Below are 12,977 nucleotides of genomic sequence, written 5' to 3' on the forward strand. Positions count from 1 at the left end.
ATGAAATTAAAACTGATCCTATTTACGTTCAGAGTTATTGCTCCTAGTCTTATTCTGTATGATTATAAATAGTAAATCATTAAATAAACTGTAAAAAATATAATATAATAATTTAGAAAATGTTTCTTTCAAATATTTTGCTCCACCTTTGCTCCACCTATTCAGGTATGTAACCCCCACTTTACAACATCTAGTCAATTCTGAATAAATAAGATCAATTCTGCCCTACATGTTGTTCTTTCTGACTGGAATAAAGATAATTTCAACATATATTATTATTTTTTTTCAAGAGGGAAAAAGTAAACTACATAGAAAGTAACAGGTAGACAGTGCCAGTCTTTTCGTGGAATTGCCCCACTTTATAGAAACAATGTTCGTGCACAGACGCATTCTAGGGTACTCTCCCAGGAAACAGTCCTCTTTAAAATGCGCTGCATGCATTTGAATATTTGGGTTGAACTCTTCTGAAACAATGTTGTAAATGCAACTTAACCACTGATTTCTATGTGTGTCCTCATTTGGAAAACAAAACGAAGTAGTTTCACTGTCATAATGAAACACACAGCGTCACACACAGCGGGCTTGAGTTTTTTTGTGTTAACATTTGGGCGATGTTATGCATATCTTTCCACACAGTGACATAGACATGTGGGGGCGTGTTTAAACGAGGCATTTTAGGGCATGGACAAGTCTTAAATTTTTTAAAGAATATATCTTTGGGTTTGAGACTTTAGTCTTTGCAACTTTAGGGATCTTATCTATGCACTAAAAGCTTGTAACACTCCAAAGAGAAAGGAAAATGAGAAATTTCATGATATGACCCCTTTAAAACACAGAAAATGCTAATACACAGAACACAACCTAATACAGAAACGTGAAGCAAACACTCACAACACAACCAAATATAGTAAAGCTTTGCAAGTAGCACAGACAAAACCTAAAATGTTTAAAGTGGGCCCCAACAACCCTTGAGAAAATAAACCATGCACAGTAAAATCACAGTGTTGAAATCCTGGTGCTACGGACTCTTATGGTGTGTTCACACCAGGCACAAATGTAATTATTCGTAAATTACAGTAGATTACATACACAATCAATGCAAAGAAACAAATAGAGTCAAATTTGTGAAGCAAATAATGCAAAATGTGCAATGCGTTTGCCGCGAACGCGAGATATTCGCCTCAATCGCGTCTTCCGTGCAAGTTAAAATTTTCAACTGGAGTAAAACATTTGCATTAAGGGGTTCTCATGCAAACTAATAAGTGAAAAGCCTCTTCACACATCCATTTGAATCAGATTATTATAACCACCTTATAAAATCTTATAATATCATCTTATAATAATTATAACCGACTAACCATCTGTTATTATATAGGTTTGGAGCATAAAAAAACAGGTGTAGTGGTAGTTGTATTTTATTAGCATGTCTACAGGAATGCTGCTATTAATAATGAAAGCAATAAATATATCAGTATATATATATATATATGTATATATATATATATATATATATATATATATATATATATATAAATACAGAGAATAAACCTCATGAGCCTCTTAACAGCTGTTCAGCAGCAGGTTTTTTACTAATGGCGAATCTTTTAGTTGAACTGCTTCAAGAACATTGAGCTCGCTGTTGACAAATGTCATGTAGCTTTTCAGCTGCGAAACTATTTATTCATAAATTAATGTGGCAGTGCTAACAACAAGTTTCTGTGTGTCTCCATGTGTGCGCCCAAGTATGAGAAAACAGGAGACAGAAAAAAAAGGAAATAAAAATGGTGAAAACATGCAAATAGGTTGTGATTTTTATCCAGTTTTTTGTTATATTTATTTGATCAATGTCTTTTGGGGTTTAGGTTCTTTTACCGTTGTAGCTAGCCCACAGTATAACAAAAATATTATATCTCTTCATTGTACTTGGGCCCTCTCCTGGACGAATGAGCATAGGCACATGCCTAGAATGCCTATCCGTAAATCCGGCCCTGATCCTCACGCTTCTTGAGAAAATTACGTTACACTATTTGTCACTTACAGTTGGGGGAAGGTGTTGTAAAACTAAGTATTTGCGTACTTTATCAGAGATGAAGTGGATTAGCCATATTAATTATAAAAGACTTTGTTTTGTAGGTTTTCGTGACAGAACTTTTTGTTGTTGTTGTTCAGTACTTTGCACTTAAACCAGTCCCTGTACATATAAGAATAGTTCTATAATACTTCAGTTATTTAAATTGGGATGCACTGCTTCAAGTCAAAAGATGGGGTGGGGGTTTCTCCTGAAGTCCACAATCATCTCCACAGTTTTGAGCATGTTCAGCTCCAGGTTGTTAAAACGGCACCAGACAGCCAGCTGCTCAACCTATTGTAAGAGACCCTTAATTAGCAACACGTTCCTCAAAACCATTGACACAGATGCTATCCAAGACTCATCCCTTTTGAGTCTCATCTTCCAGCAGGTTAAATCTTTTTTTATTTTTCTTATTATTCTTATTTTTCTTACTCAAATTATTCTTATTGTATTTTTCTAGTGCTCAAATAAATCACTTATGTCTGAGTTCCTGTCTAGTGTTTTATAATTGAAAAAAACTATGCAGTGGTATGTTTACTGACTAAATAGTTTGTAGAAGCCTTCAATACTATTGGGAAATATATTTTCTTATATTTGGGGGGTGGGGGGTCTAGACATAGTCTCAGAAAAATATTTGCAGGAGTCTCATTTTTCATGATATCTTATTCAGATTTGAAATAGAAACTCATGAGACATGTGGCATTCAACACATTACTTTTCTAGATTTTTCCAGGACTGATTTCATGTATTTTTATATTAAATAAAAAAATATTTAAGTGTGGTAAAAAATAATTCAAGGCACTTCAGTGTCTATAACTTTTAATATTTTTCAGCATTATCAAATCTGGTTGATAAAAAGTACAGCCCAAAGGGTCTTCTTTCCAAAGACACCAAAATTATGTTTATAACACACTGAAGTAGGAAACAGTTACAATTATAAGTTTGGTAGAGCACTTTTAGCTGTGAGTCCCATAATGGGAGGTGCTGGCTAACAGGTTAAACCTTTCCTAGAATTGGTAAACTATTATACTGTTTGCTTGGTAGATGAACAGATTAAATAGTTGTAATATTGATTCCGCTATAGTTAATTCTAATCAAAATATTTATAAAGTACAGAAACATGTCAAATCAGTTTAATATAAATATTAAAAGATTTTGCACAATTTATGTGAGGGTATGTGAGGGATTCCAGTGACAAGCACAACGACTGTACACACCACACATAATCACTCAAATATCACTGTGTGTGGGCGCGCTCTCCCTGGAAGCACACTGCACTCGCAAAGAAATGAATATGTTAACAATCTAATTCATAAATAACCTTTTTAACATTATTGAAAGTCCATATTGAGTGATTGATACCATCTTTGTCATGGAATGCTCTTATTGGTTTGCATTGAATTCGCAGTTTTAACGTATTTTAACGTAATCTTATTTTCAAGATATTTGAGGTAAACTATATTTTTGCTTTGAGTATGGCTATAACGGTCACGCAGAATTATATTAAAACTCATTAGACATGTTTTACTTCGAATAAAGCATATAATCAGTACCTGAGAATACTATCATATAATTTGCATGTTGTTTTTAAAGCTGCGTCACGGAAATATAAACCGTTTCCAAAATATACATTTTGCGTGTCTGTTGCTGTTGCGGCTAGTTAGGACAAAAACTTTGATTAACATGGAAAATATACCTTAATTGTTGAAAGTTTATAAATATTGTAAATATGCTCAATTATTTTTTCATACATAAACTTTTTTTTTTTAATGTTGCTTTTAGCTTTTCTTCAGTTTTACTCGCAAGAAATACAAAACAGAGAAACTGAATTGGGAATTTTTTTGGTTTATTTTGATCTGCTCTGCTGTTTTTTCTACGTAGTACTGCTTATGCTTCATCTATGCTCTATTTCCACTGTCACACACACTCAGGCAAAGCCATCACTCCATCATTACACTTTTGTTTTAGGAGGATATTGCTTCTTAATTGTTTGCCCCTCTGGCATGCAAATTCGATGTGATCATTTTGTGGTGAGATTATTGTTCCCTTTGGCTTCCACCGCAGCTCTATTCCTCTTTTATCCATTTCCTCAACCGTCACTATACAGGGCCCTGAAATAAACCCAACATGTCACTGTCAGTGTTAAAATATACATATATTGATTCATCAGCACAATGAACTACGTTTCAACTACGTTTTTAAAACTGCTAATTTTGTCTTATCTGTTATGTGAAATAATTTCATCAGTCAGGACAGTACTAAAGAGTGAGTGAGAGTGAGTGAGAGAGAGAGAGAGAGAGACACATCTCTGCATTTGGGATTTTTGGTGGGTCACACATAATTCAAAAAAAAAAAAAAAAGAAAACCTTCAGCTTAATTATATAATTGATATTACGTGAGTAGCAAAAATGTTAATCCTTCACAGCTAATCATACCAGTACAGAGTGGTTTTGGTATCCATCCATCTCGGGTACATGTGGCCACTTTTCCCATTTCACGATATCCAGACTCACAACTGAAAAACTGTTTTACTCCCAGTTTCAGCTTTCCCCAGTATGGTCTAGACACATGCTGGTCAAGAGGATCTTCACAAGTAATCTCTGAAACAAGATTCACATGCTTTTAATGACATACAATAAATTTATTACCAAATCCAGAAGTGTTTCTCTATAATCTTACCTTCACAAACAGGCTCATAGTCCCACTTCCCATTACTTTGGCATGTAAAAGATCGGTTGCTTTTTTTTGTACCAAACAGCCAGTGTTTTTCAGAGCAGGTGATCTCCACACTTTCTCCAGCTCTGAAAATAGTTTTTTCCTTCGGTTTGATCTTTTGCACCCCAAAAGTGGTTGACTTCAGCTCACAAGTTATTTCTGTACGAGACATAATTATACAGAACTAAAGCTAAGAAGAGATGAAGCACCAAAAATCTGTCAAACTAGGTCCGATTTGTCTTTTGATTATGTACAAAAAACTTTTAGAGACCTTATCTACACTGTAAAGCAAATGTTCTAAGTTATTGGAGAATATTCTACAAGAAAAAAACTATAATTATTTCTGAATTTCATGTTTAATTTAATGTGTAAAAATGTGTTTAGATGATTGTTAACAACAACAAATGAAATGTAGCCACAAATTAGCAAATTAGATTCAATTAGCTAAATTTGAATTTTTAATTTTTTTTTTTTAAATTTTTATTTTTAAGAATTAATCTTTTCAAGTGTGACGCTACCAAGTCTTTTGCATTATGAAAAATATACGGTTGTATCACCTCCCATATGAATTGTGTATTATGTAACAGTCGTGGATTACCATGACATTCTGGGTTCAGAGTCCAGCCAAATTTAGCACATCTGGGGATATCCTCGCTCTCCTTGAACCCTTGATTGCATTTGTATTTTAATATAGCATCTTTATGGTATTTTGGCTGTGGATCAACAACATTTCCATTTGATATGACAGGCGCTGTGCATGTTATTTCTGTATGAAAAGAGAGAGAAACAAGAATAAATCAACTGGTGCACAGAAATCTGTGATCATTGGGTGGTAATATGGAAAAAAACTAAATCAATTAAACAATGGAAATGCACCTTTGCACTTTGGAACAATGTCGCTCCATTTGCCCGTCTCTTCACACTGAATGTCACTACTTCTGTCTACTATTTTATCAGAAGATACACACTCAAAGTGAATAATATCACCATAACTTCCATCCTCTGTTTTGCCTGATGCAGTTACATCCCCGTCTGTGCGAATGGCTGGACATTTCACAACTAGGCCATCAGTGAATAAGAAAATACATAAATAAATAAACCAACAAACCAATCACTCAATAATAAATAAATCAGTGAATCATTAATGTAGAATGATATGACTTAGAGAAATCAAACAAAAAACAGAAAACAGTGGTTTTCAATAAATCGTACCCTCACAGACAGGAACAGCATTGTCCCATCCTTGAGCTCTGCAGGTACGCTGATTGGTTCTGCTGGCCATTTCATACCTGTAAACAAAATGTTTTTTAACAGTACAAACTCATAAGGATAATATACATTTCATACAACAAAAAGAGATTTAATAATGCTTAAGGCACTTTTACCCTTTCTTGCAAGTATACAACACTGTTGCTCCAAAAACAAATTCCGTTCCCTCCTTAAGTTTAAAATCACCATTTGGTGTGTCACCTGGATGACTACATTTTTTTTCTGCATAAATAAAGCAAGTTGTACTTTCCATGACAAAGTTGATTTAATAACTCCAAAAATATGTTGCCGTCCTATTGATAATTTTCTTACTTGCACATGGTCGCTCAGTGGATTTCTTCCATTTTCCCTTTTCACACTTTAATTTATACAAGCCAGTATAACCTGCCATGCAGTTTACTTTCACTGTTTCACCATCAGCGTATGAAGCTTTCGCAACTGGTTCGGTGTTTTCATATTTAATGTCCTTTTGAAGACATTCTGAGAAGCACAAATAAATGTTACACACTAAAGTAAATGCACAATTAGTCAACACTCTCTGAAGCTACATAAGTTCAGTTAAATGTTTTGGGAACTGCATATCATTTATATTTAAGTTTAGAAAAATAATTTAAATCACTTGCCTTGACATTGGGCAAAATTTAAGGAAAGCAACCACAAGCTGAAGCCAAGGAGTTTTACAGGAACTCTCATTTTGAGCTCAGTTCACAAGTACCTTTTATTTGGCTTGTCTTTGAATCTCTTATATGTTCGTCAAAAAGACGTCTGTCTTACACCAGACCTCTCTGTGCACAAGCAATAGTTCCTGTATATGAGAAAACAAAAAATCGTATCTGATGCAACAACTCATGTTTGTCATTTGGACACACCGAAACACCAAAGTCAAACTTCTAGAGTCATGTGTGTGTGACATATGAACAGAAAGCAAAGTGCGGGTTTCTAAATGATTTACATGTCCAATACTGAACTCTGCAGCTTAATCCTGTGAATCCAGTCCTGATGTTTCTGACTGGTTCATGTACTTTATATGATAGATTCAAGAAGAATATTATGTAATAAATGAATCTGTCCCATTAGAATGAGTGAGATGAAAAACGTTTCACAACACGTTCAAGATTTCAGACATTGAGATAGTACAGTCATTGCAAAACATGTCTGTATCTCCCATTGCAAAATGTGTCTTTTAGAATTGAGTAACCTATTAAATAATAATATTAATACTAATAATAATAAAATAGAGGGAGAAGAAAAGTTTGACAACTGAAGTATTTGACTTAAATTGTTTAAATTGTCATTGTCTCCTAGATGACCTAAGGAAGGTTCCTTCAAGTGCACAGTATACCGTATATAGTAGACTTATGTATATGTATGTATAGTAGACTTGTATTAGACAGTACATTAAATGATTAACTCATATTGTTAACTGCTGTCACTAAGTGCTTTGTTAGTATTTTTAGACAGTTTAATCTCAACAAAGAAAAAGAATGTAAACAGTGACGTGACATTCAGCCAAGTATGGTGACCCATACTCAGAATTCGTGCTCTGCATTTAACCCATCCAAAGTGCACACACACACGCACACACAGCAGTGAACACACACACACAGGGAGCAGTTGGGGGTTCGGTGCCTTGCTCAAAGGCACCTCAGTTGTGGTATTGCCAGCCCGAGACGTGAACCAACAACCTTAGGGTTAGGAGTCATACTCTCTAACCACTTGGCCACGACTTCCCCCCACAGTGCCTTTCTGGTGTAGAGTATACGGTATTAACAGCTATTAACAAGCCAAACACTGAACCCTTGGTTAAAGTCAGCATAAGTCATGAATTCTCTGTAGTGTAGTGTTTGCGAAGGACTAAAGAAACATTATCAGCATGATCGTATAAAACTGTACATTTCTTGTCTATTACCACTCACTGCCACTTATACCAACAACGGAAATAAGCGCAGTTGCAATAGCTAAATATGTGGGAGAGCGTTGCTATTGAGTGACCATATTGTATTGCAACAGGTTGCACTTAAAAGTTAATACTGAATCAAGATTAGTGTAAGGGTGGGATTTCCAGAATTGAATTATCATGTGAAATTGGTGTCAGATTGAACACGGAGCTAGACTAAAATTCTAACTAAATCCTGATAATTTCAGAAGTGCAAGTAATAGACTGAATACACATTAAACCTTTGACCAGGCCAGTGGATTACGATTACCATTATTCTTGGGCTGGCGGGTGGAGTCTTACAGCTAGTGACCCCATCTCCTGTTGGTGAGGGTCTTTTCAGTGCAACATACAAATGTGCTCCAGAAAGAGGTTTGAGCTTCTCCTTCCTTTTCTCCAGCTGCTGTGGTGAATCAATTCTTATTCGTCGTTATAGAAGTGTTGAGGGAAAGCTTAGATGCACCCCAAATAGAAATATTTATGTAGAATGAGTCGGAATAATCATCTTACACTGGAGAATGCAGAAATCAGGTGGGGCTTAAGAATTAGACAAAACCACATGAATTGACAGGGATATGATAGCAGCGGAGTAGATGAAGAACGATGTCTCTTGAACCAAAATTAACAGCTGATGGCTGTAAATCGCAACCTAAATTCTGATATTAATAATTTTTTTTTTTTTTTTTTTTTTAAAAAGGTTTATTGGCTTTACTTCAATAACTTTGCAAGATTTGAAAAGTAAACATTTATGTGCAAAGAATTTAAGAGAAATTATGATTGTAAGTAAAGTTGGGCAAAACTTAGAGAATTAGAGAATCTCAACAGAAACTCTAATCTGGCAAAAATTTTTAGCTCAGTCCTAGAACACTGCTGCTGCCATGCAGAAGTCCCAGTGACTGTGAATAGAAGAGTAGACATTAGAAGTTCACAATCTAAAACTGTAAAGGAAATAATAATAATTTTGATGCTACTGACAGGCTTGTAACCAAGTCTGGGGGTTTGTCATGAGTCAGGTTGTCTCTTCTCTCTCACGCATACTCACGCACACACACATACACGCACACGCACACACACACACACACACACACACACACACACATACACACCTCATTATTCACCTGGTAGTCATTACTATTAGCGCTCGCGCTGATTTGCTTTGACACCTGTTCCTACTTTGCTCTGAGTGTTCACCCTTTATCTGGTGTTGGTTTTAGTAGTTTCTCTGTCGGATTATTGTTGTATGTCACACGTTCGTATTGCTGCTAGTTTGAATTAAGTATTGTACTCACGTTTATTCTGTCTTGTTTGTCTGGAACAGTCGAGTTTTCCTGTTGTCTCTGTTTCCTGTTGTACCGATGAGTGAGTAACCTGCGGTGCTCACCTGACTGAGATCAACTCCTGTGCTGCTACTGCCTGCTTCATGGAAGCCTTGCTTGGCTAATCCTCAGACAGGAGTCAGCTCATTATTTCAAGATCCCGTTCTGTGTGCTTCTACTACAGACTGCCTTTGTTAAGATTATTCCATTAAAGACTGTTTATTTTTCATCTCTGCTTTTGGATCCTTCATTTATCATTGTGACAGAATAATCCGACCAGAGCATGGATCCAGCAGAGGAGGTCCGAACAGCGGTCGAGATACAGGGGAGCTTGCTTGGCAGACATGAGGAACAGCTGGTCGCCGCTCATGAGGCGATGAAGAGCCTTTCAGCCCAGGTTTCCGATCTGTCTGCTCGTTTACATCATCTTCGCGAGGAATCAGCCGCGTCTCAGAGTCGTCAACTGGCATCGGAACCACGGGTCAACAATCCGTCCTGTTATGCGGGTGAGCCAACGGAATGTAGAGCGTTTCTCATTCAATGTGAGGTTGTCTTCTCACTTCAGCCCCAGACGTACGCGGAGGACCGGGCTCGCATTGCTTATGTTCTCTCTCTCCTCACGGGACGAGCACGCGAGTGGGGAACGTCGGTCTGGGAGGCTGAGTCTGCATGTTGCAAGAAGTACCGTCTTTTTAAGGAGGAGATGTTGAAGGTCTTCGACAGGTCGGTCTTCGGCAGTGAGGCTTCTCGTCTGCTTGCTGTTCTTCGCCAGGGCAGAAGATCGGTAGCTGACTTTGCGATTGAGTTTCGCACCCTTGCCTCCACTAGTGAATGGAATGAACCTGCTTTAATCGCTCGCTTCCTAGAGGGACTGAATTTAGACCTGAAGGAGGAGATTTACGCGCGAGAGGCGCCTACGGACCTCGATCAGCTTATCGACCAGGCCATCCGTTTGGATAAGTGTTTTGAGCAAAGACGACGAGTTCGCTCTTTCCCTACTTCTGGTGAGACCTTTTCTGCTGCAACTCCCGTCCGAAACCAGCCTGACGCGGAGCCCATGCAGCTGGGGAGCGTGCGCATTTCTCCGGAGGAGCGTCAGCGCCGTATAGTGAACCGTTTGTGCCTTTACTGTGGTATGGCCGGCCACTTTGCTTCCGCCTGCGGTTTAAAAGCCAAGGCTCGCCAGTAGACGGAGGAGTACTGGTGAGCGCTTCTGTCATCTCCTCATCGTCAAGGTCTCGAACCACAGTTTCTGCTATTCTTCGTTGGGCTGGTCACTCTGTTACTGGACTCGCGCTTATTGACTCCGGGGCAGAGGGCAATTTTATAGATGAGAGGTGGGCTCGTGAACTCAAGATTCCTCTGATCGATCTCACTGATGTAACATCTGTCTTTGCCCTGGATGGTAGAGAGCTCACCTCAGTTCGTCAGGTCACCAGTCCGGTTAGTTTGACGGTATCCGGTAATCATCAGGAGACTGTTTCTTTTTATGTTTTTCAATCTCCCTTCACCCCCATTGTTTTAGGACATCCCTGGCTTATTCTTCATAATCCACAGATAGATTGGGTTAAGGGGTCTATTCATTCATGGAAATTATCTTGTCATTCTAATTGTTTGGTTTCTGCTGTTACTCCCGTGTCTTCTCTTTCTGTTTTTCAGGAGGAACCTGATGATTTGTCTGGGGTCCCGGAGGAGTACCATGATCTGCGGGCGGTCTTCAGCCGTTCCCGGGCGGTTTCTCTACCGCCTCACCGTCCGTACAATTGCGCAATCGATCTCCTTCCCGGCACCACGCCCCCGCGCGGTAGACTGTACTCCCTTGCGCCGCCCGAACGAGAGGCTCTGGAGAAATATCTTACGGAGTCTCTTGAGGCGGGAATCATTGTTCCCTCTTCGTCTCCCGCCGGCGCAGGGTTCTTCTTTGTCAAGAAGAAGGATGGGTCTTTGCGTCCTTGTATCGATTATCGGGGGCTGAACGACATAACGGTCAAGAATCGTTACCCCTTGCCCCTTATGTCGTCGGCTTCGAGATCATACAGGGCGCAAGGATCATTACTAAGTTAGATCTGCGTAACGCCTACCATTTAGTGCGCATCAAAGAGGGGGACGAGTGGAAGACCGCGTTTAACACCCCTGTCGGTCACTTTGAATATCGGGTCCTTCCGTTCGGGTTGGTCAACGCCCCCTCTGTGTTTCAAGCGTTAGTGAACGATGTCTTGAGAGACATGATAAATGTTTTCGTGTTTGTGTACCTGGATGACATTTTAATTTTCTCTCCATCTCTCCAGGTACATGTTCAACACGTTCGTCGTGTCTTGCAGCGTCTTTTAGAGAATCGCCTTTATGTTAAGGCTGAGAAGTGCGTCTTTCATGCGCAGTCGGTTAGGTTTCTCGGTTCGGTCGTGTCTGCAGAGGGGATTAGTATGGACCCTGATAAGGTCCGGGCAGTTCTCGATTGGGCAGTTCCTGAGTCTCGACTTGCGCTCCAGAGGTTTCTGGGATTTGCAAATTTTTACCGGCGCTTTATTCGTAATTTTAGTCAGGTTGCCGCTTCTCTTACCGCTCTCACCTCGTCCAAGATTCGATTTGCTTGGTCAGAGGCTGCTCAGGATGCGTTTGATCATCTTAAGAGGCTTTTTACCTCCGCACCCATCCTGATCACTCCTGATCCTGAACGTCAATTTATTGTTGAGGTCGACGCCTCCGACATTGGGATAGGAGCTGTCTTGTCGCAACGCTCTTCCCAGGATGACAAGGTTCATCCGTGCGCTTTTTACTCCCACCGTCTGTCGCCCGCGGAGCGCAACTACGATGTTGGTAACCGGGAGCTCTTGGCGATCCGTCTGGCGCTCGGTGAATGGCGACACTGGCTAGAGGGAGCGAGTGTTCCATTCATCGTCTGGACGGATCATCGCAATCTGGAGTACATTCGCTCTGCAAAACGTTTGAACTCCCGTCAGGCCCGCTGGGCTTTATTTTTTGATCGTTTTGATTTTTCTATTTCATTTAGACCCGGCTCCAAGAATCTCAAACCTGACGCTCTTTCTCGGCAGTTCGACTCCTCAGAGGGCTCCTCGACCGATGAGGTGATTTTGCCTCGGCACTGTGTGGTCGGGACAGCTGTCTGGGGAGTGGAACAGGCGGTAAAGCGTGCACTTTCGCGCATCTCGAGGCCACCCCGCGCTCCGGAGGGAACGTTGTATGTCCCTGAAGTTGCGCGTTCGACGGTGCTTCGCTGGGGTCACTCTTCTAAATTAGTCGCCCACCCCGGGGTTAAATGTACGCTTGCTGCTATTCGTCGGAGTTTTTGGTGGCCCACTCGTGAGTGCGATATTCGTCGGTTTGTTGTGGCTTGTCCCATTTGCGCCCAGACCAAGTCTAATAACAGTCCTCCGGCGGGTCTCCTCAGACCACTTCTCATTCCCTCGCGTCCCTGGTCTCATATTGTGTTGGATTTCGTCACGGGGCTTCCCCCGTCGGCTGGTAATACGGTCATCCTCACCGTCGTGGATTGTTTTTCTAAAGCTGCGCGCTTTATTCCGCTTCCCAAATTACCGCCGGCTCAGGAGACTGCGCAGGTTATGGTGAATCACGTTTTTAAGATCCATGGTCTTCCGTTGGACATTGTGTCTGACAGAGGTTCCCAATTCACCTCTCAGTTCTGGAGGGA

General features: G+C 39.9%; 1 protein-coding gene across 1 annotated transcript; it reads right to left on the reverse strand.

Moving 5' to 3' along the window:
- Positions 1-3,869: 3,869 nt before the first annotated feature.
- On the reverse strand, positions 3,870-6,548 carry LOC132131462 (complement factor H-like). Its single transcript, XM_059543493.1, has 8 exons — positions 6,368-6,548; positions 6,172-6,277; positions 5,999-6,075; positions 5,663-5,845; positions 5,385-5,552; positions 4,751-4,945; positions 4,507-4,671; positions 3,870-4,182 (listed from the first exon to the last, which is right to left on the reverse strand). The coding sequence occupies exons 1-8, from the start codon at positions 6,444-6,446 to the stop codon at positions 3,989-3,991; spliced, it is 1,167 nt and encodes a 388-aa protein (XP_059399476.1). The 5' UTR covers positions 6,447-6,548; the 3' UTR covers positions 3,870-3,988.
- Between the last annotated feature and the right edge of the window lie 6,429 nt (positions 6,549-12,977).

Source organism: Carassius carassius, chromosome 48, assembly GCF_963082965.1.
Source record: "Carassius carassius chromosome 48, fCarCar2.1, whole genome shotgun sequence".
In the NCBI taxonomy this organism is placed as follows: domain Eukaryota; kingdom Metazoa; phylum Chordata; class Actinopteri; order Cypriniformes; family Cyprinidae; genus Carassius; species Carassius carassius.